At 42.4% G+C, this 21,433-nt stretch overlaps 1 protein-coding gene across 2 annotated transcripts in view; it reads left to right on the forward strand.

Annotated features, from left to right (window-relative positions):
- The first annotated feature begins 857 nt into the window (after window positions 1–857).
- Window positions 858–21,433, forward strand: part of COL6A6 (collagen type VI alpha 6 chain) — a 168,402-nt gene continuing 147,826 nt past the window's right edge. Inside the window, exon 1 of one of the 2 annotated variants that reach the window (XM_032489331.1) lies at window positions 858–1,223. In XM_032489331.1, the coding sequence (XP_032345222.1) occupies window positions 1,198–1,223 (26 nt within the window). In that variant the 5' untranslated portion in view covers window positions 858–1,197. The remainder of the gene's footprint in view (window positions 1,224–21,433) is intronic. The other variant, XM_032489322.1, reaches the window with a different exon arrangement.

Raw genomic sequence — 21,433 nt, forward strand, 5'->3', positions numbered from 1 at the left:
GATATCTCTGGAAAACTTGATGTGACATTTTAAATCAGATTCCTAAATCTTTCCTCAGAGTGTGAGCAGCGGGGGTTTAAGAATCTGAGTTGAAAATTTGTGCAGCCCCTCTGGGACTCTCGACGTTGGAACCTCTTTCCATCACTGACCTGGGACTGTGGAATTTTCCGCTGACTACATTTCCTCTCCACCGTTGTCCACCGTGACAACCCTAGCACCTCTCCCCTCGTGGCGCGCTAGGATCTTCACAGATGCTCAAGAACCGTTTTGCCTTTTGCAGGAAGGGATGAATGAATAAGCCCTGTCTTGCTGATTTCCTTTTGGCCTCCCTCGCTTCTCTCTGGCTCCTACTTCTCACACTGAATTTGGATTCTGTGCTCAGAGCTAGTCCGATAATAGCTGGAAGGGTTGGCCTCTATCTACACAAACGCTGCTGGTAAGGATGCTCTCGCCTCCTGTGATGAGGACCACAGCCATGTGGGGGTCTGGCTCACGAGACGACTGTTTGCAGCCCCTTACGACAGAGTGTATAAGACTCTCGAGCGAAGGAGATGAGAATAGGCTAGTAAACAGCAAACCTCATCTTTTGTCCTCTCCGTTACTTGCACTTCTGCAAAGTAAAAAAGTTGCTTCTAGTGTGGCACTACTTGATCTACCAGCGCCCTGTGTTTCATGGCTCTGAAGGGCCACAGTCCAAGCTCCTGGAGCGCAGCGGATGGTCCACGAACCAGCAGCATCAGCAGCACCTGGGAGCTTGTTAGAAACGGCCCCGAGGCGACGGATCCGGCATCCACGTTGTTGAGAGCGTGTCCCCCCCCCCCCCCCCGTGATTCCCAGGCACCTCTCCGTCTGGGAAGCGCTGGCGGGAACCACTTGCTTGACGCTCTGCAGAGTCGTCGGTGCCTTTTGCTCACTTTCGGCTTTGCTTGGCGTCGTGTGTTAAGCAACGACCACGTCGCAGGCGTTATGCCAGACACAGGGGACGTGAAAAGGCAGGCAAAGCTGACCTATGCCTGGAGCTCATGGTCTAGCCGGGAAGACTGAGTCAGCAGGAGATCTTTGATTTCCTGTCGTAGTGCTAAGGTGAAGTGGGCAGAGAGCACTGGGGGGAGAAGGGGAAGGACTCCTTACCCCAGACTAGGGACCCAGAGAAGGTTTCATAAAGAAGAGCTCCACTGATCTGAAATAGGTGATTGGATGCAACTTAGCCAGGCAAAAATCAGGTAAGTAACCCAACAAAAAGCAAACCGTCTCCCCCACTTTGTCCTTAAAATAGGTTGCTGTCTAAACCATCAACGCCGTAGTGTGCCTGGGGAAGAGGGGTTGATGGGTGTATTCTGTGCCGCTCGCTGGGTGATGAGAGATGCGGATGGAGAGGTTACACAGGCCTGCCGTAGAGGGCCATGTGCCATGTTGCGATGCTGTCTGGAGGCCCCAGAGAAGGGACGTGGTTGGGCTTTTATTAGCTGGTACTGGCTGCTGAGGGAAGGGAGAAGCGCAGGGGAGAACCAGGCACAGGATAATCAGTGAGCTAGCCAGGCAGCCGTGGACAGCGGCGCTCCGTTGGAGATGAGTGGACGGTTAAGGGAAATATCTAAAAGATGAGTAGGACGTGATAATTGATCAGCTGGGACAGAGGTTAAGGGGGAGGGCTGGGTATTCAGAGCAGTGGTTCGCAAACTTGACTGTGCATAAGAATGCCCTGGAAGGCCCCACCCCCAGAATTCCTGATGCAGCAGGTCTGGTGTGGGGCCTGAAAACGCGCACTTCTTACGAGCTCCCAGCTGACGCTAATGCTGCGCATCCTGAGACCCCACTTTGAAAACCACTGCTCAAGTGGGGCGTCATGGTTCTTAGCTTAGACTGTTCATTGGGAACACCTGAGGAGTTGTTTTTTCAGTGACTGATGCCTGAGCCTCACCCCCAGGGATTCTGATTAAATTGCTACAGGGTGTAGCCTAGACACTGGGCGTTTTTTTCTTAAAAAGTATCTGTTTTGGCATCTTTGGTTTTTCTTCTTTTTTTTATTGATGTATATAGTTGGTTTACAATGTGTTAATTTCTGGTGTACAGCATAGTGATTCAGTTATATATATATTCGTTTTCATACTCTTTTCATTAAAAGCTATTATAAGCTATTGAACATAGTTCCCTGTGCTGTACAGTAGGACCTTGTTGTTTATCTGTTTTATATACAGTAGTTAGTATCTGCAAATCCCCGCCTCCCAATTTATCCCTCTCCACCCTCTTTCCCCTCTGGTAACCATAAGTTTGTTTTCTATGTCTGTGAGTCTATTTTTATTCTGTAAATAAGTTCACTTACATCCTTTTTTTTCTTGGATTCCATATATAATTGATAACATATAGTATTTTTCTTTCTCTTTCTGGCTTACTTAGTATGATGATCTCCAGGTCCATCCATGTTGCAGCAAATGATATTATTTCATTCTGAGTAGTGTTCCATTGTATAAATACACCACAACTTCTTTATCCAGTCATCTGTCGATGGACATTTAGGCTGTTTCCATGTCTTGGCTGTTGTAGATAGTGCTGCTGTGAACACTGGGGTGCAGGTGTCTTTTCAAATTCGAATTCCCTCTGGATATATGCCCAGGAGTGGGATTGCTGGATCATAGGATAGGTCCACCTTCATTTTTCGAAGGAAACTCCATGCTGGCTCCGTAATGGTTGCACCAGACTGTGTTGCCACCAACAGACACTGGGCATTTTTAAAGCTCCGGGTGTGTGCTTCTTTTGTGCAACTGAATACCAGCCAAATACCAATTAATTATATTAGGAACACAGGCAAAGGAGCCATTTTGGCATTTCTTAAATTTATGAAAATTATTTCCTAATATTTCCTATTTTCTAGTAAAATCAGGTAGGTCAGCCAACAAAAAGTAAGTGTCTCAGAGGCTCTCTGTCCTTAAAATAGGTTTTTGTTTAAACCATAATCCCCACCGTGTTTCATGGGGAGAGGGACTGACTGTGTGGATTCTGTATTGAGATGCGTCATTGTGTGTGTCCTCGTATGTGTGGGAATATATGGTCGATCCATTTGGAAGATCAGTATGAGAGTTGATTACTATCTAAGAGGGCAGATGCTGAAAAGAACGAAGAGACACTATTTCCAACACAAGGCAAGAGGAAGCAGGAAAAAACCACACATTTGTTGACTTCCTACCATGTACCAGATGCTGTGATAGGTGCTTCGTAGACGGGATTTCATTTAATGCTGACAACGGAAGGAACAGTAAGACATCACTATCTCTATTTTATAGCTGAGGGATCTGGGATTCAGAAAGAGCCCAAGGTAAAGAGGGATTTAGAGCTGGATTTGCCTGGTTCTTGTGAAGACTGTGTGCTTTTCATGAATTCTCATGGGATGAGAAATTGGCTATCAGGTATGGAGAGATCTAGTCACCGTTGGGCATCAGGTGCTTGGATTCGAGTCCTACCTCTACCCTCAACTGGTTGTGCCACCTTGAGTGAATCACCACATCTCTTGGCCTCGATTTCCTGATCAATAAAATGGGGATAAACCCTGTACCTAGCTCACTGGATTAAGTGAAATAACACAAGGCCTGCGTATGGAAGATGGAGAATGTTAACCGTCATTTTCTCCCTCCTCTTTATCATTATTAGCAGTAAAATGGCAGGAGTAGGCTCATCTCCCCTGAAATCCCTCGGTTTATAAATTCCGTGATTAAGAATTTGCTGGTTTCTTCGGTATCGGCAGCTTCTTTCTGAAACCCTTCAACTAGTGACCTCACCTTAAAAACTGGTCTTTGCTGAAATCAGCCACCCCCTCGCTGTCCCCCTCCCAGCCCCACCATGTCCGAGCTGGATCGGTGTCGTGCTGGCTCTTGCAGGGGCTCCCTCGGTCTCTCCAGCCGTGTGGCTGTGTTCAGCACCTGCATGAGAGCCCTCGCAGACCAGCAGGATTTCCACCCAGCGGACACGCGTGCAGTGATAACTGGACCACACTTGGCAGCTTCGATGCTGATGATCTTGTCCTGTGATCTGATAGCCTGCGGGCTTAAAGATTGTCCTGGATGCAGTTTGGAGTCATGGGAAGAATGAGACTTGTTCTACACCCTGGGTATGTGATGCTGGCTTGTGGCTTCACTTCTTGGAACATCAAATTTTCTCATCTGTGAAGCTGGCTTTTGTGAGTAGTGGCGTATGTACAGTACATGATCTAGTGTGCAGCACTGAGCAGCAGTTAGGAACTGTCCTAATGGCTCTGTTTGGGAAGCTGGTGATAAGTTTCAGGGTAGACTGAGGAACAGTATTGCGTAGAACTTTGGAGAGTGCTAATCATGACTTTACAAGCCTTTTACAGTAGATTTGATTTGCAGTCACTGGGTGCTTCTGTCACTGTGTAAGTAGCATGTTTCAGGAGCAACTTCAGCATCCCCCCAGACACACTTCTAAAAATTCTCCTCAACATAGTCTGGGACAGGACCTCAGACACCTTCACATACACAGCTGTCCCACAGCAGTGGGGGGACCACATGGTGTGGCAGAGTCGACAGCATTCCTTTTCTTATATGCTTTCTGGTACCCAGCAGGTGAATTCAGCCTCCCACAGACATGGGAGTGAGTGTCCACAGGGCTTTCTGCCAATGTTTGCAACCTGCCTAGTTGGAAGCCTCTTTCCAACTGCCTGAAAACATGTTTTGGCTTCTGTATCCTGATTTCTTATTCCATGGCTTACTCTTGGAGTTAGAATCAGTTACTTACTTTCAATTAAGTAGAGTTTTAACATGCAAGACAGTTTTACCCCAATGCCAATTATGGGATGGACATAAATAACATAGGATCAGATTTCCTTGGTTTCTACCAGAAAAGCTGAAGCTGATGTCCCAACAATCTTGTGGCTGTTTTCCAGACAAGCGTTTCTCAAAGTGGGCTCCAGGGACCACTCCCATCAGAATTTCATAATTGTTAAGTGCAGAGTTCCAGGGTCCCCCAATTCTACTAAATTGGAATTTCTAGATCTCAACAGAGAAGCTGCAGTTTAACTCACTCTTTAGGTGATTCTTGTTCATGTTGTATTATTCTTTTCTCTTTTAATTTGAATTGCTATAAAATATTACTAGCACAAAATTTTTTAAAAATCAAACAACATTAAAAGGCTCATAATAAAATTCAGCTACCCCTTCCTTTTGTCTGCCCGGATCCATTTCCCAGAGGTTACCATGTAAACTTTTCTTTCTTTCTTCTTTTGTTTTTTACCTATTTCTGGATAATGTGCTAACAGTGTAACTGTATGTCATATCGATTTCAGACATTATCTGATGACTTCCTATAATGACTGACGAATATTTAGCAACTTTTCCAATGTAGTCATCCATCCTTACCTTCCTGATATAGTCCCTTGTGTTTTCATTAAATCGAGAATTAGAGCTGCTAATTTATGACTATGTAAAGATCACTTAGCATGAAGCCAAGAAGGGACCTTGAATATCTCTTTCTTATTCAACTTCTGTTTTATCTTAGACTTTCAGCTCTGCTAAGCAACCATCAATTTCACTTTCCAAATAGTCAAATACATCAAATCCTTAGTATTTTCTCTCCCTTGCCCTGGAAGACTTCACCCCACTCTTCTGCTTTGCGTGGACTCTTAATTCTGCTTTCCTTGTTAGATTTCCTTTTACTTGGTTCCATGCCTTCCTCTTTCTTAGTTTACTTACTTATTTGGAAAAAGCACATCCTCCAGTAACTTCCCTAAGAACCAGTGCACTGGAGATACGATTTTTCAGTCCTTAAATTCCCCAGGTGTCTTTATTCTGTCCTTGTACTTGATTGATGGTTTGTACTGGGTTGAAAAGTGTTTCCCCCTCCAAATTCATGTCCACCTGGAATGTCAGAATGTGACCCTATTTAAAAACAGGGTCTTCACAGACATCACTAGTTAAGATGAGGTCATACTGGATTAGGGTGGACCCTCAGTTGAATGACTGGTGGCCTTCTTTGAAGGCTATGGGAAGACATAGAGACACACACAGAAGAAAGAAGGTCATTTGAGGACAGAGGCAGAGACTGGAGTAACGCACCTCAAGCCAGGGAACACTCAAGATTGCAGACAACCATGGAAGCCAGGAAAGATACATGGAACAGACAATCCCTCAGAGCCTCTAGGAAAAATCAACCTGCCAACACCTTGATTTTGGACTTCTGGTCACCATAACTGTGAGAGAATAAATTTCTGTTGTTTTAAGCTACACAGTGTGTGGTACTTTGTTATGACTGTATCAGGAAATTCATGGTTTACCTGGGTATAGAATTCTATGTTTAGCTAAAGTGGAACATAAATTGCTTCCTAATTATGACGTTCCGTGGCATCATAGCCTCTGGTGTCGGCTGGAGGAATGCCGCTTTCATTCCCATTTCTTTGTAAGTGACATGATCTTCCCACCACAAGCTTTTAGGATATTTCTTTATCCCTGGTGTCCTGACATTCATAAAGATCTTTCTTAGGTATTTCTTTTTTTAATTAATTGAAGTGGGCACATGAAGAGCCTTATCAACCTGGCAAATCAAGTCCTTCAGTTCTAGGGAATTTTCTTGTGTTATGTCTTTGAAAATTTCCTCTTCTTTATTCGGTGAAGCTTAAACTCTCCCAGATTGACCTCCCTAAATTTCTTATCCTGTTTCCTATTCTCTACTCCTATTTTGTTCCACTTTCTTAGAGATTTCCTTGGCTGCATGTCATCTATTTCCTCCATGTTGTTTTTCTATTCGTTTGAGTCTTTGTCATATTGGGAACTTTCCTCAGATGCCCAGTGATCCTTGACTCTGCATTTAAGAGTGTGGCAGAAAATAGCTGATTGGGAACGCACTGTGAAGGAGGGGCTTGTCAACCAACTCTGGAGAGAAGGAGCAAACTCAGGTCCCAACCACTTTGCATGAAAGATTTCAGTCACTCTCACTGTGGTCTCATGCCTCATCTGCATCTTTTGCTATACTTGCTGCTTTAAATCCTGAGCTTTTCCAAATTTCTACAGGACAAATCAGATCATTTCTTGTAAGTCTCTCTTACTCCCAGCCACTCACAGTTTGCAGTTTGCCCCACTCTGCTAAGAAAGTCATCACTCTCTTTCAGAGAGTTTTCTCTCTTCAAAAATTTTGTTCATTCTCACTTAAGGCTGTATGTCCTCTAATTCTCTTTGTCCTTGTGCATCAACTTGTTTCCCTCTCTCTCTCTCTCATATACAGTATTTTCAAGAAGAAGAGACAGATGGTGGTGTGGTCATCCACCATGTTAAACCAGAAATTTCCTTCATTTCCTAATGTGCAACACACAGCAAATATTTCTACTATAACAACGTATTTAGTGAGAAACCTCTGGTTAAACAAAAACACTGGCCCTAGAATGTGAGAGACATAAGTAGACCCCAGTTCTGATATTTACTACACACTTAATGTGCCTGAAACTCAGCTTCCTTGCCCTTGAAGAGAGATGGAAATACCCGCCTGTGAGTAGTCAGTGTTAGTGTATGGTGTTCATGGTTTCCACTTTGGGGATTACTCGAGGTTCACAGGATCACAAGTAAGGAGAAAGTCACAAATAGTTTAGGCTAATTCCTGCGATCCCTGCAGACCCTCCGCATTTTGCCCCCTGGTGTGAAATAAAAGAATGGTGATGGAGAGCAATCATTTAACTAACTTAACAAAATCACCCCATCTCAGAAATCTCAGGATGGGGAACCATCCTGAAAGACTAATTCACGGGCTGTTACAACGCAAAGGAAAGAGATGAAAATGTCAGTGAAAATCGCGAGCTCTCTCTTCATTTGGTCCAAGTGTGACTTCTCCACAAGGACAGGGCTGATTGGAAATTAGTTTTTTACATAACTTCCAGTGACAGTTTATCTTTTTCAAAATCTAACTATAAAATCCCTCAAGAATTAGAGAACATTAACTCAGAGCCAAAGTTCAGAAAGATAGTAACAAATTATTCATGGCTCAAGGAAAGAGTTCAACCATAAAATGTGTTGAATAGTTGTATTTGAAATATTAACAAATGTTCTCAAATTCCCACATGCAGATCCACACTTACTGATTTCCTCAAATTTTAGGTACTGCCTGATGATATATTATCTCCCCAATAGTCTAGAGACTCATATTCCTGAAAAGTCAACTATTTGTACTATGAATGTCACAAAAGGCACATTGGAAATATTTTCACTATTTCTTGCTGCTAAAGATGACTTTTTTTTTTTCCTTCTTGAACTAATGTGTATCTAATTATAAAAACAATGTGTCCATTACAGAAAAGTTCAAAAACACAATTAGCACTAAAACCTGCTATTACAGTTGAAGTTTATCTCAATTTGGATGATCAATTTTTATCAAAAAATACCTAACCTTTATTTAAATGTTATAAAATTCAAAGTTGAATAAAGTAAATTGAAGTGGGGAGGAGTGAATAGATGGAACACAGAGAATTTTTAGGCCAGAGAAAATGTTTTGTATGATACCATAATGATGGATACATATTATATATTTGTCCAAATCTATGGAATGTACAATATCAAGAATGAACCTTATGTAAACCATGGACTTCTTTGGATGATTATAATGTGTCAATGTAGATTCATTGATTGTAACAAATGTGCCCTTCTATTTGGGGATGCAGATAATGGGAGAGGCTATGCATGTGTGTGAGCAGGGAGCATATGGGAAATCTCTGTACCTTTTTCTTAATTCTGCTGTGATCGTAAAACTGCTCTAAAAGATCGTCTTAATTTTTAAAAGTAGTTAGAAATACCCAAGTTGTTCCAAACACACTGAAAAGTTTTCCAATACCTCAAATGAACATTAAATTTTTTAATTAATTAAAATTAAGTGAAATTAAAAATTCAATTTCCCATTCTGACTACCCAGTTATCAAGTCCTTGGCAGATACATGTGCTTGGTGGTGAGTGTATTGGACAGCACAGATATAGAAGTACCTAGATATATAGAGGTAAGGATAAGGGTGGGGATATAAATATGCCACAGATGAGCATTTCCCCATGTCAGTATCATATCAGTTCTTCCTAACTTGATCTGTAGGTTCAATACAAACCCAATCAAAGTCCCAGCAAGTTTTTTTTTTTTAATTGAAGTATATAGTCAGTTGCAGTGTGTCAATTTCTGGTATACAACACAATGTCCCAGTCATGCATATACATACATATATTATTTTCATATTCTTCTTCAGCAAAGGTTTATAAGATACTGAATATTTATTTTGTAGATACAAACTGATTCTAAAGTTTATATGGAGAAGCAAAAGATCCAGAACAAACCAACACAATATGGAAGGAGAAGAAGAAGCTGGATGACTGACACTTCCAGCTTCAAGACTATACATACTATAAAGCCACAAAATCAAGACAATGTGGTACAGGCATATCTTGGAGATACAGTGGGTTTGATTCCAGACAAACACAATGGAGACTATCTTGATAAAGTGAGTCACACAAACTGCAGCGGTTTCCTGGTGCATTTAAAACTTATGTTTACACTATACTATAGCGTATGTGTGAAGTGGCATTGTGCCTAAAAAAAAAAAAAAAAAAAAGTACATACCTTAATTTAAAAATACCTTATTGGATAAATTGGGAGTTTGGGATTTGCAGATACTAACTACTACATATAAAACAGATAAACAACAAGGACCTACTGTATAGCACAGGGAACTGTATTCAATATCTTGTAGCGACCTATAATGAAAAAGAATATGAAAAGGAATATATGTACATATACAGATGACTGAAGTATTACACTGTACACGGGAAATTGACACATTGTAAATGGACTGTATTTCAAATAAATAAATAAGTAAATAACACCTTATTGTTAAAAAGTGCTACCCATCAGCTGAGCCTTCAGCAAGTCATAATCTTTTTGCTGGTGGAGGGTCTGGCCTTGTCAGCGGCTGCTGACTGATCAGCATGGTGGTTGCTGGGATGGCTGTGGCAATTTCTTCATGTAAGCCAGCAATGAAGTTTGCCTCGTCAGTTGACACTTCCTTCCATGAGCAATTTAAACTCGGATAAAAAGTAAAACCAGCACAAAAGTGCAGCCCCAAGCCCTCAGGCCCCAGTCATGCCCCCAACCAAGGCAGAGACAATGATCACACCCAGGAGAAACCCAGTTTTCTTGAGGGCTCCTGCTCCAGCCCCTTGGGCCCCAACCCTGCCCCCCCCATAGGGCAGTGACAGCCACTGAGAGTAGGAGAACCCCAGATCACATCTGGCTCTGTCTCTGTCCCCTCCAACGCCAGCCCTCCCTCCCACCGAGGTGGTGGCTGCCAGAACACCCTGGAGAAAGAGCCCATGCTCACTTCAGGTCCAGCTCTCCCACCAAGGCCACTGGGCACACGCGGACTACACTGGAATCTTCTACACAACGAATGTTCCCTTCAAGACCAGGATAGGGGACTGTTTCACCTAACTTCACAGAGACAGAGAAAGTTAACTGTGTGCTTCTAGGAATTTACCTATTTCTTCTAGGTTGCCCAGTTTGTTGGCATATAATTGTTCATAATAGTCTCTTATGATTCTTTGTATTTCTGTGTATCAGTTGTAACTTGTCTTTTGTTTCTAATTTTATGTATTTGGGCCTCAATTCCTTGATGAGTCTGACTAATAATTTGTGAAGTTTGTTTACCTAAGAACCAGCTCTTAGTTTCATATTTTCTTTTCTTTTCTTTTTTTTTTTTTTTTAGTTTCTATTTCCTTTATTTCCATTCTGATTTTTACCTTTCCTTCTACAACTTTGGACTTTATTTGTTCTTCTTTTTCTGAGTCCTTTAGGTATGAATTTAGATTCTTTATTTGAAATTTTTTTTTGTTTCTTGAGATACTGCTATAAACCTCCCTTTTAGAACCACTTTTGCTGCATTCCACACATTTTGGAATGCTGTGTTTCCATTTTCACTATCTTGAGGTATTTTTTGATTTCCCCTTTATTTCTTTATTAGCTGTTTAGTAGCATGTTGTTTAGTCCCCCATGCTTTTAATTTTTGCAGTTTTACCCTTATAACTGATTTCTAGTTTCATACCATTGTAGTTGGAAAAGGTCCTTGATAAGATTTCAGTCTCCTTAAAGTCCGTTAAGATTTGTTTTGTCACCTAACATTTGATCTATCCTGAAGAATGTTCTGTGTACGCTTGAGATGAATATATACATTGCTTCTTTCGGATGGAATGTTTTGTAGCTATCTATTAAGTCTATCTGGTCTAATGTGTCATTTAAGGTCAACATTTCCTCATTAATTTTTAGTCTGGATGATCTATCCATTGATGTAATTCAAGTATTAAAGTCCTGTACTATCATTGCATTGTCAATTTCTCCATTTAGTTCTGTTAATATTTGCTTTATATACTTTTTTTTCTCTTCTGTTGGGTGCATAAATATTTACAAATGTTATATCCTCTTGTTGGATTGACTTGTTTATCATGTGTAATGCTCTTCTTTGTCTTTTGTTACAGTCTTTCTTTCAAAGTCTATTTTGTCTGATATAAGTATTGCTACCCCAGCTTTCTTTTTCTTTTTTTTTTTTTCCTTTTGCATGGAATATATTTTTCCATCACTTCACTTTCAGCCTGCATATGTTTTTAGATCTGAGGTGAGTCTCTTGTAGGCAACATATTGATGACTCTTGATTTTTTATTCATTCAGCCACCCTATGTGTTTTGATTGGAGAATTTAGTTCATTTACATTTAAAGTAATCATCGGTAAGTACATACTTAATTGCCATTTTGTTAATTGTTTTCTGGTTGTTTTTCTAGTTCTTTGTTTCTTTTTTTTTTTCCTCTTCCCTTGTGGATTTGGTGGCTTTCTTTAGTATTATGTTTAAATTCCTTTCTCATATATTTTTATGTATCTATTATAGGTTTTTGCTTTGTGGTTACTATGAGTTTCACATTTAACAGCCTAGATATATAACAATCTATTTTAAGTTGATAGTCACTTAAGTTCAAATGCATTCTAAAAGCGCTACATTTTTGCTCCCTCTTCCCATATTTTATGGTTTTGATGTCAAATTTTGTATGTTTTTATATTATGTTTTCCTTAACTAATTATTGTAGTTGCAGTTAACTTTACTACCTTTGTCTTTTAACTTCCATGCTAGCTTTATAAGTGATTGATCCCTTGCCTTTACTGTATATTTGCCTATACGAGTGAGTTTTTTCTTTCATCTTTTCTTATTTCTATTTAGGACCTTTTCTTTTCAGTTTGAAGAAGTCCCTTTAACATTTCTCATAAGGCCAGCTTAGTGGTAATAAACACCTTTAGCTTTTGCTTGTCTGGAAAACTCTCTCTCTCCTTCAATTCTGAGTGATAACTTTGCCAGGTAGAGTATTTTTGGTTGGAAATTCTTTTCTTTCAATATTTTAAATATATCATGCCACTCCCTTTCAGCCTGGAAAATTTCTGCTGAAAACTCAGCTGATAGTCTTATGGGGGTTCCTTTGTATGTAACTAGTTCTTTTTTCATGGTTCTTTTAATATTCTCTCTTTATCATTAACTTTTGACATTTTAATTATAATGTGTCTTGGTGTGGATCTCTTGAGGTTTATCTTGTTTGAGACTCTTGTGTTTCCTGGACCTGGTTGTGTTTCCGTCTCCCAGGTTAGGATACTTTCAGCATTACTTCTTCAAATACATGTTCTGCCCCTTTCTTTTTCTCTTCCCCTTCTAGGACCCCTATAATGCAATTTAGAACACTTGATGTCGCCCCACAGGTCCTATAAGCTGTCATAATTTTTTTTAAGTCTTTTTTTTTTTTTTTTTTTTTTTTTTTTTTTTTTTGCTGTTCTATTTGGGTGATTTTCACTACCCTGTATTTCAGGGTGCTGATCCATTCTTCTGCTTCACCTAGTCAGAGGTTGAGTCCTTCTGGTCTATTTTTCAGTTCAGTTATTGTATCTTCAGTTCTGTGACTTGTTTGCTACTTTCTTTTATTTTCTGTCTCTTTCTTGAAGTTCTCACTGTGTTCTTTCATCCTTCTTCCAAGTCAGGTGAACATCTTTATCACCATTTGGAATTCTTTTTCAGATAAATTACTTATCTTTGTTTCATTAAGGATTTTTTCCCCCCTGGGGTTTCATCCTGTTTCTTCTTTAGGAATATATTTCTTTGTTTCCTCATTTTGCTTGATTCTCTGAATTTGTTTCTGTGTATTATGTAAAATGTCTATCTCTCCATGTTTTAAAGGAGTGGCCTTGTGTAGGAGACGAGCTTTATCATTTAACCTTGTCCTAGTTCTTGGTTTTCTCTCAAACTGTCCCTTCAGTTGTTTCAGACCTATGGGGCCAAATGCAGGCCCCTTTGGGCACCTGAGTTTAGCACTCAAGGGGAGTTCCCTGGGTGGGCTACATGGACCGCCCCCCCCCCAATTCCGTTGGGCCATGCAGGCAGCATGGGGGAGCAGGGCTGCTCACCTGCAGCCTCTGGTGCCACATGAAGAGGCCACTATTACCAAAAGGATGAAAACCTCAGCTGCAGTAAACTTACCTCCAAACAGACCACGTATCTTACTAAGAGATGTCCTCACAAACTCTAGGACCTCAGAATCTTGTCATAAAATTTAAACATAATAAAGGATTGATGTTCTCATTTCAAAAATGAAAAGCATTGGAAAAACGCACACTGATGGATAAATCCACCCCTTGTGAAAAGAAAATCCACGCATATGGAGACACTCAGCTTCTGAGTTGAAATCTTTTGTGAGACTTTTATATAATTTCCAGTTGGGAAAAATGTGTACATTGAGGTGGACACTTAGGCAAAATATTAAGTTACTTTAGATATAACTGAGCAATTCTTGTCAGATAAAGGAAAGTTATCTTAACTAGCTTTTTTTTTTATTGAGATTTTTTTATTTTGACTATAATCTTGAAATAAAAACCTATGAAATATGTTAAATTATATTTTCAATTAAAAAATAGAAAGTAATCTAAATTATTAAACATCTTGAAGGATGATTTCAAATACCTCCAGGTCTCATCCTCACAGGCGGCTCATTCCCGGGGTCAAGTCACAGCAGGCTCAGGGCGGTTGACATCTCTGCCCAGTACCAGGTGCTTCCGAAGCAAACAGAGATCAATCAAGGCAAGGATCCTTTACCTGTCAGGGGCTGGTATGGGTGACAAAATGATTGATGAATATAAAACAAACTCTGTGAGTTTAAGAGAAAGGAGACTTAGAAAAAAAAAAAAGAGAGAGAGAATTGGACAGATTAAGGCTTAAAATGACAAAGATGAGAGAAACAGTTATTACCAGCACAGTGGTTCTTGCTGATGGCAATTGAGAGATAGCATGACTACAGGGATCAATGAGATACGGGGAACAACATTGAAGACCTGAAGAAATCCTGTAAGATCCTGGAGGATAAAATGCTTTTTTTTTTTTGTAGGAATAATGAGGGAAAATGGGATGATTCATCTAATTTTGAAAAAAGTGAATTACTGCTGAAGAGAAAACAGAAATCAGAAACAACTGACATTTATAGCTCAGAAAGAAAACTTCTTGTCAGAAAGAAGAATAGACATCAAACATATGGAAGAAGGCCATTTAAAAAAGAAGAACTTCACTTCTTTTTTCTTTCATTTAAAAGAATTTTTTTTTGAAGTGTAGTTGACTTACAATGTTAGTTTCAGGTGTACTATTTATTTATTTGTTTGTTTGTTTGTTTGTTTGTTTGTTTAACCCCTTTATTGTGGTGTGGTTCCTGCACAGTAAACTACACATATTTCAGATGTCCACTTTGATGAGGTTTGATAGATGTAGACACCCATACAACCACCACCACGATTAAGACAGCTAACATTTCCATCACTCCCTGAGAGGTGCAATTTTCCAATTTCCAATTTGTCCCTTCCCACGCCCTTTACCCCCTGGTAACTGTAAGTTTGTTCTCTATGTTTGTGAGTCTGTTTCTGTTTTGTAAATAAGTTCATTTGTGTCTGTTTTTTTAGATTCAACATATGAGTGATATCATATGGCATTTTTCTTTCTCTTTCTGGCTCGCTTCAGTTAGAACGATTATCTTCAGGTCTATCCATTAATTTATTTTTTTAATGCAGAAACTGGGGATTGGACTCAGGACCTTGTGCGTGCTAAGCATGCGCTCTACCACCAGCATGTGGCCTCCCAAGGAGCTTCCTTCTGTTTGCAGGGGTATCTGCGCCTCGGCCATGTCTTCCTTTTCTTGGCTAGGGTTACTGTCCACTCTTCCAGGAGCTCGCGTGCTGACCCCAGCACCCAGCCTGGAAAGGTCTCTCCAGCAGGTGTTGTCAGTGCTTCCAGCCCTACCCCCAGCTCAGTCCTATATGCTGAAGACTGCTCAGCCTGGTCCCCAGAAGTGACCAGAAACGCCAGAGATTTAACCCATCTGAGACCATCTCTCAGCCAGTAGTCACACACAGGGATCCGGCGTGTAAATACTGAGGCGTGTTCTGCACTCCTTCCCACGGTTCTCCAGGAGGACTGAGCTCCATTGTCCGGGGGAGTGGTCACTTGCTAGTAACACTCCCTTCACTGGTGGCCTTCTCTCTCCTGTCTCACTCCCTGAGCAGTGTTTCCCAGGACCGCCTCCTAAACTTCTCAGGAGTCTGCTTTGGAGTGGAAGTCAGAGGGCAAACAGGACATCTCCAGCCACCCCCAACCCCACCACCCCCACAGAGGAGGCAGCGCCACAGTGTTTACTAGAATTGCAGGCACAAAGCGTGAGAGAGATGGCCATGACCACCTGTGCTTGGCTGTTGTGCACTGCTCCCAAGTTCACGTCCTGGTGCGTTTCTGCAGCTGCGACCTTGGCTTCAACACTCAGCAGTGGCACAGACAGGCGTGGGCAGCACCCTCACCTCTCCGTGCCTGTCCCCTCGTCTGTCGATGACCCCCACCTCACAGAGCTGGCTACTTGTTGATGGTGTTGGCATCATTATTTCTCGGTTCTCCTTCTGAGTCCTCACACAGTCCTGTAGGGCTGCCTTGGCCTTTCTTGAATGTGGTCCAGAAGGTAACTCAGCCCTCCTGCTGGGCCAGAGGGTTAAGGTGAGGTACTTGGCAGTGATAGCAACGTCTATGAGGGAAAGTTGCCACAAACAAGATAAATCCCGGGGTCAGTGGTCAGGTTCACAGAGCCCAGCTGCTCCTCCCTTGCCTGGAGAATTTATGGTCAGGCTTGATTACATGAGCTGGCGGATTTTCTTGTGGAAGATGAGAGAAAATTTTACCACCTCGTGGGTTTTGTTTTCTGTTCCTTTAAAGACGAAGTGCAGACCATTCAGTCTTGGGAAGAGGATTTAGAAAACTTCTGCTGAATCCTATTTCTACCCTAATGGCCTGGAAGAGTGAATTGACCTCTCGTAGAATTATACCAGAGTTGTAAATCACACCAGGAGAGAATCTGGCTGAATGCCTCCAGCTTCTCAGCATTTATTTGACTGAATGAGGGGAAAGACTTCCACTCCTCTGCCTTCACAGCTGATTTATAACCTCCAGACTTAGAAGAAAATCTGTCTCTTTGACTGGTTCAACACATGCCCTAAATAAGTAATCATACCAGTCAGAATGGAAAATGGGGTCTGAAAATCAGTTGCATAAAATTTAGGGTTGCACTGTTGCCGGGTTAAGGAAAACCAATGTTTCTAGACATTCTACGTGGCTCAGAGGGCACAAAAGTAAACATAGTGACGTTTATACTGTTTGCAGCTGACCGTGTAACGAGAAAGTTCCCCAGTGACCACGAAACGGTCATTTTCTAACTGGCTTCTCCCTCCCTCACATCCCTACCCTGAGAACCTCAGCCTGCCCTTGTCTGAGAATCAGGATGGCTGGGGGACAGGAGTTAATCGTCAATGACGACAGGCCTAAATTCACCTACCCTCCTGGGGGTTTTACTGTCCTGCTTTAGAATCGCTGAGGTACAATTGGAGATGGTCCTAGAATGCACCTGATTTCCTGTTAGCCATAAACGTGTTTAGTGTGTCCTTACTCTTAGATTTCCTGTGGAAAAAATAAAGAAAAAAAGATAAGCCAACCTTGAAAAGTGTGGACTCAGAACTCCTGGAATGTGGTTCCGTTCCTGGTGTACTTGATGGTCTACAAGCTCCTCCACTTGTCTCCAGGAAAGAAAAGCCACACTGCCATTAATAAGAGGAACTTTGCCAGGCCTTGGTGAAGGTGCTACCCTAACTCTTCTTTCTCAGCCAAATTTCTTGAAACACTCCACCCCCCTGTAACCCCTTCATTCCCCACTCACGCTATGGGCCACCGAGTTCTGGCTCCCACCCCATCCCCATTGCTGTGACAGCGGTCACAAGGCTCCCTGTGATCCCAGAGATGCTCCCCAAGCCTTATCCTTCCTGCGTTTGAGAGAGGGCTCCCCACCCCCAGCCCCCTCCTGCCTCGCTGGCCAATCGTCCACAAGTCCTCTTGTCCTGAAGAGTCTTAAGATCTTAACATCTTTCAGATCACCTGGGTCTGACTCTTCAGCAACATTCCCACTGCCCTGAACAAACTTTTCTTCTGCTCATCCCTAGTGCCAGCTATTTCCCAGAACTCTGCTCCCACTCCCTGTCCCCTTCCAGTCGGCTATCCTTTATAACCAGGAATTACACCAAGTCACTCCTCTGCTCAAAACCCTCAGGGGCTCCCCGTGAACTCACTTCCTTCTCAGGACCCTTCTGACATCATCCTCCTACTCCCCGCTTTACTCACCCTACTTCAGCCACACTGGGTTCCTTCCCTTTGCTCAAATGCACCAGTCATACTCTGGCCCCAGGACATTTGCACTGACTATTCCTTCTGTGTGGAACACTCTTCCTTCACATGTTGCCCAGGACTTACTTCTCATCTTCATTCAAGACTGTGTCCAAAGTTGCCGTCTTCCTTAATTAAAATTGTCCTCTTCCCCTGCCATCCAATAGTGTTCTTTCCTCACACACCAGGACAGCAGAAACCTTGTTTGTTTTGTTCCCTGCTGCATCCTTAGGGCCTAGAACCATGCCTCCCACATCGCAGGTGTTCAATGGATCTTTGTTCAATAAATGATGTCCATATATCACCTCCTACTCTCCTGTGGCTCCAATACCAATTTTATGATAAACCCAAATCTGAGGTCTCCTTTGAGGCCTCACCTCTAAGCTCCAGACTTATATGTATCCGTCTGGCTACTGAGCATCACCATTTGCACACCTCCCAGGCATCTCAAACTCAAAATATCAAAGGATTATTTTCTCCCACCACCACCCCAGCCTCCTCAAGCCTCCCCTTGCTCCTCCTCCTGTGTTCACTATCTCTGTAAACGGCATTGGCCCCACATAGTTATCCTAGGCTCCTCTCTCGCTCAGTCACATCCAGTCCATCCCCTACTCCACCCGCTTCTTCATCCTCACTTCATAACATGCCCCTCCTGCCCAGCCACTGTTGACTTCCATGCTTTTACCATGCTGTTCCCTCTGCCTTACTGTTCCTTCCCTCTCTCAGCCTTCCTCACTCAACCCCAGGTCCAATGTCTATCCCAAGTATCACCCTCTTTCCAGGATTCCTCCTGTAGTGCCCAGTGCATACAGACTCCTGTCACATTAATAATTAGCTTACTTACCCATCTCCAATACTAGGCTTTGAGGTCCTAAGTGTGGAGACTATGGCTGATTGCATCCTGGTGTCTCATACGGTATCTATCACATAGTAGGTATTTAAAACATGTTTGATAAACAAATAGACCCTAGTGTGACTGAGGCTGTTGCCCCAGAATCACACCCCTGCCCTGCCCTGCCCTGAAATGGAAACCAATTACTCATATCTAAGTTTTAGGAGGAAGCTGCAAAGAGAGAGGGAAAAAAAAAAAAAAAAAAAAAAAAGAACCAGTTAGAACCAACTAAGCCCAAGATGGCAGAGGCTTTGACTTCCAGCAGACCTTGAGCCTCATTACATGTTCATCGTAATACACTAGCTGCTAAATGACACACCCACAGGCGCCATGACAGTTGACGACTGCCATGACAACCAGAAAAGCCCATGCAAGGACTGAAAAGGAGAGTTGCATCAGTTCTGGGTCCAAACCACACCCCTGTTCCTGGATAACTCATTAGTATTCCTCTCACTTTTTCCAGTTCCCTTGTTTTACCTCAACCTTCCTTATATTTGAGGTCTCAGCCTGAATTGGGTTGAGAAGCTGATTTGCTAGGTTCTCCCTTCTCCATTCTTTGGCCATTGAATGAAGCTCGTGCTGTTCTAGTCTCAGCATTGGTTTCGTTATTGGCTGTATGAATCTGACTGGAGAAAGAACCTCCCTAGCCAAGACAAGGTGGATCCGGACAACCAATTCAGTAATGCTAGTAAAACAAACAAGATGCCTGGATTAATTTATGGTGAAAAAATATATAGATTATGATTATAAAAATGACCCCAGTCCTTCACAGCACCTGGTCCGTAGTAAGTATTCAATATGTATTTTGCCAAGTGAATTAATAAATAAATGCAGAGGAGACAGCCTTGACAATCACATGGAAACACAACAGCAGCATGAAATCAAGCCATGCGAGTCATTTCTAGGCACTGAAGCTCACAGTTAGTGGTGGGACTGTGCAGGGTGGGCAGGATTAGAGGCAAGAAGGAAGACTAGGCAGAGGGATAAAGGGCTTTGAGTTTGGGTTCTGCTCGGAAGGCAGAGGGAGCCCTTTATGATATTAAGTCAACACAGTGATTGATCAGATGTGTGGTTTAGACAGATCCCTCTGTCAGAAGAATGAAAGACGAACTGGCAGGAGTCGGGTGGGGTGGAGGAGGAAAAGAGAAGACAGGACTCTGGAAGATCAGGTAGAAGACAACTGGAGGAGCCTGAGAGCTTGAGCTGTGAACGTCTAGCTGGCTTGAGTTCTGGAGACGTTCGAGAAGCCAGCATGGATCTCCCCAGGCTAAAGGGCAAGTCGTTGACTTTCTCCCCAAGGCTGAGCTATGAATGGACAAGGCTCCCAGAGCCCCGGCAGTGTCATGGTAGATCACTCATGTGTATGGTTTAGGTTAAGGGTTGTTCGTGTTTTCTAACAAAATTTGTGACCAGTTGGATGAGGCTGTCATGGGCTCCAAAAACTCCCTCAAGCACATGTGCTGCCCACACTTCCACTTCAGTTACAGACATTCCTGAAAAAAAGCTCTGGAAATACAGCAAAGGACACTGGCTACTTGCCCATCATTTCTCTGGTTCAGACATCAAGGGTTGCACAATGGGAAAGACAGGTCATTTTAGGCAACCACCCGCGTTTACAAGGTCCAATGACCTTTTTCCTTTCTCTGCCTTTTTGCTCTTGTCTAGGTGAAGGGAAACCTTATTCTCTGGGTGCTGGTCAAAGTTTGAACCAGTTGTGAAAATTGGTTTGGACATCAAAAGGTCTGGGACATGAGAGAGTGTTTTGAGATACCCCGAAACAACACACTAGGGGGACCTGGCTTGTTGTTAAGGCCGTGCTATCAAGTCCTCACATTACTGGACTGACATGATCCGTGGTTGTGGCTGGGCCCGGGGTCTGAGCTTATGGACCCGGAAGCGATTCCATTCGATTGGTGCTTCCTGCACGGCTCTGATAACATGGGCGTTTCTTGTATGCATGGTCAGTCCACTTTTACAGCTAGCTTCAGGTGAACGGGCAATTGGCTAAAAACCCTGCTAGCAGAAATCACATCTGCCTTTTTCAATAATGACCCTGCAGTGAGGAAAGTATACTTGTGATTTGAAGTGGATTTTTAATAATATTGATACTACGTGAGAATATGAAAAGTCAATTACTTAAGGTTAGTCATTTTAGGCAAAGGCAGTAATAATTTGACATGTTCCAATGTTTGCTTGGACGTGTGTGGATGTGTGTATGTTCCAGCGTTATCCCAGTCTGCCTCACACCAAAACCAGGGGACACACAGAAGAGTCACCATTTTGAAGTCACCTGTCTTGGTGCTGTCCTGCCAAGTCTATGACCAGATCATGAAGTCTCATGATCCAGGACACTCAATGAAAGGCCTGAGAAAGTATCTTTATTATTTACCTTCCACTGGGGAAGAAACTGAAATGAATGACCTGGCCACAGTTACAGTTGGTGAAGGTCTAACCGGGATGGAAAGTTATGTCCCAGATTCCAAAGGAATCCCCATTCTGTGGGAACCACCTCTGTTTTGAATGTGTCATTTGCCAGGGTGACACTTCTGGCTATAAAAGGACCCTCCTGGGTAAGGCTAACCTGCATTCAGTCACAATTCTGCCCCTGATGAATTTGCCTTCTTTAGATTTTAAATTTTTTTTCTTTACTTAGGATGGCAATAAGTAGCAAATGTCTAAAACCACTCTTAGTTCCTGCGAAGAGGGCAGGGCTCCCTCTGTCTTCCTAGGCTTTGTATCTGCTGTTCTGTTAAGTCTGGGACCCTCT

This window comes from Camelus ferus, chromosome 1 (assembly GCF_009834535.1).
Source record: "Camelus ferus isolate YT-003-E chromosome 1, BCGSAC_Cfer_1.0, whole genome shotgun sequence".
NCBI lineage: Eukaryota > Metazoa > Chordata > Mammalia > Artiodactyla > Camelidae > Camelus > Camelus ferus.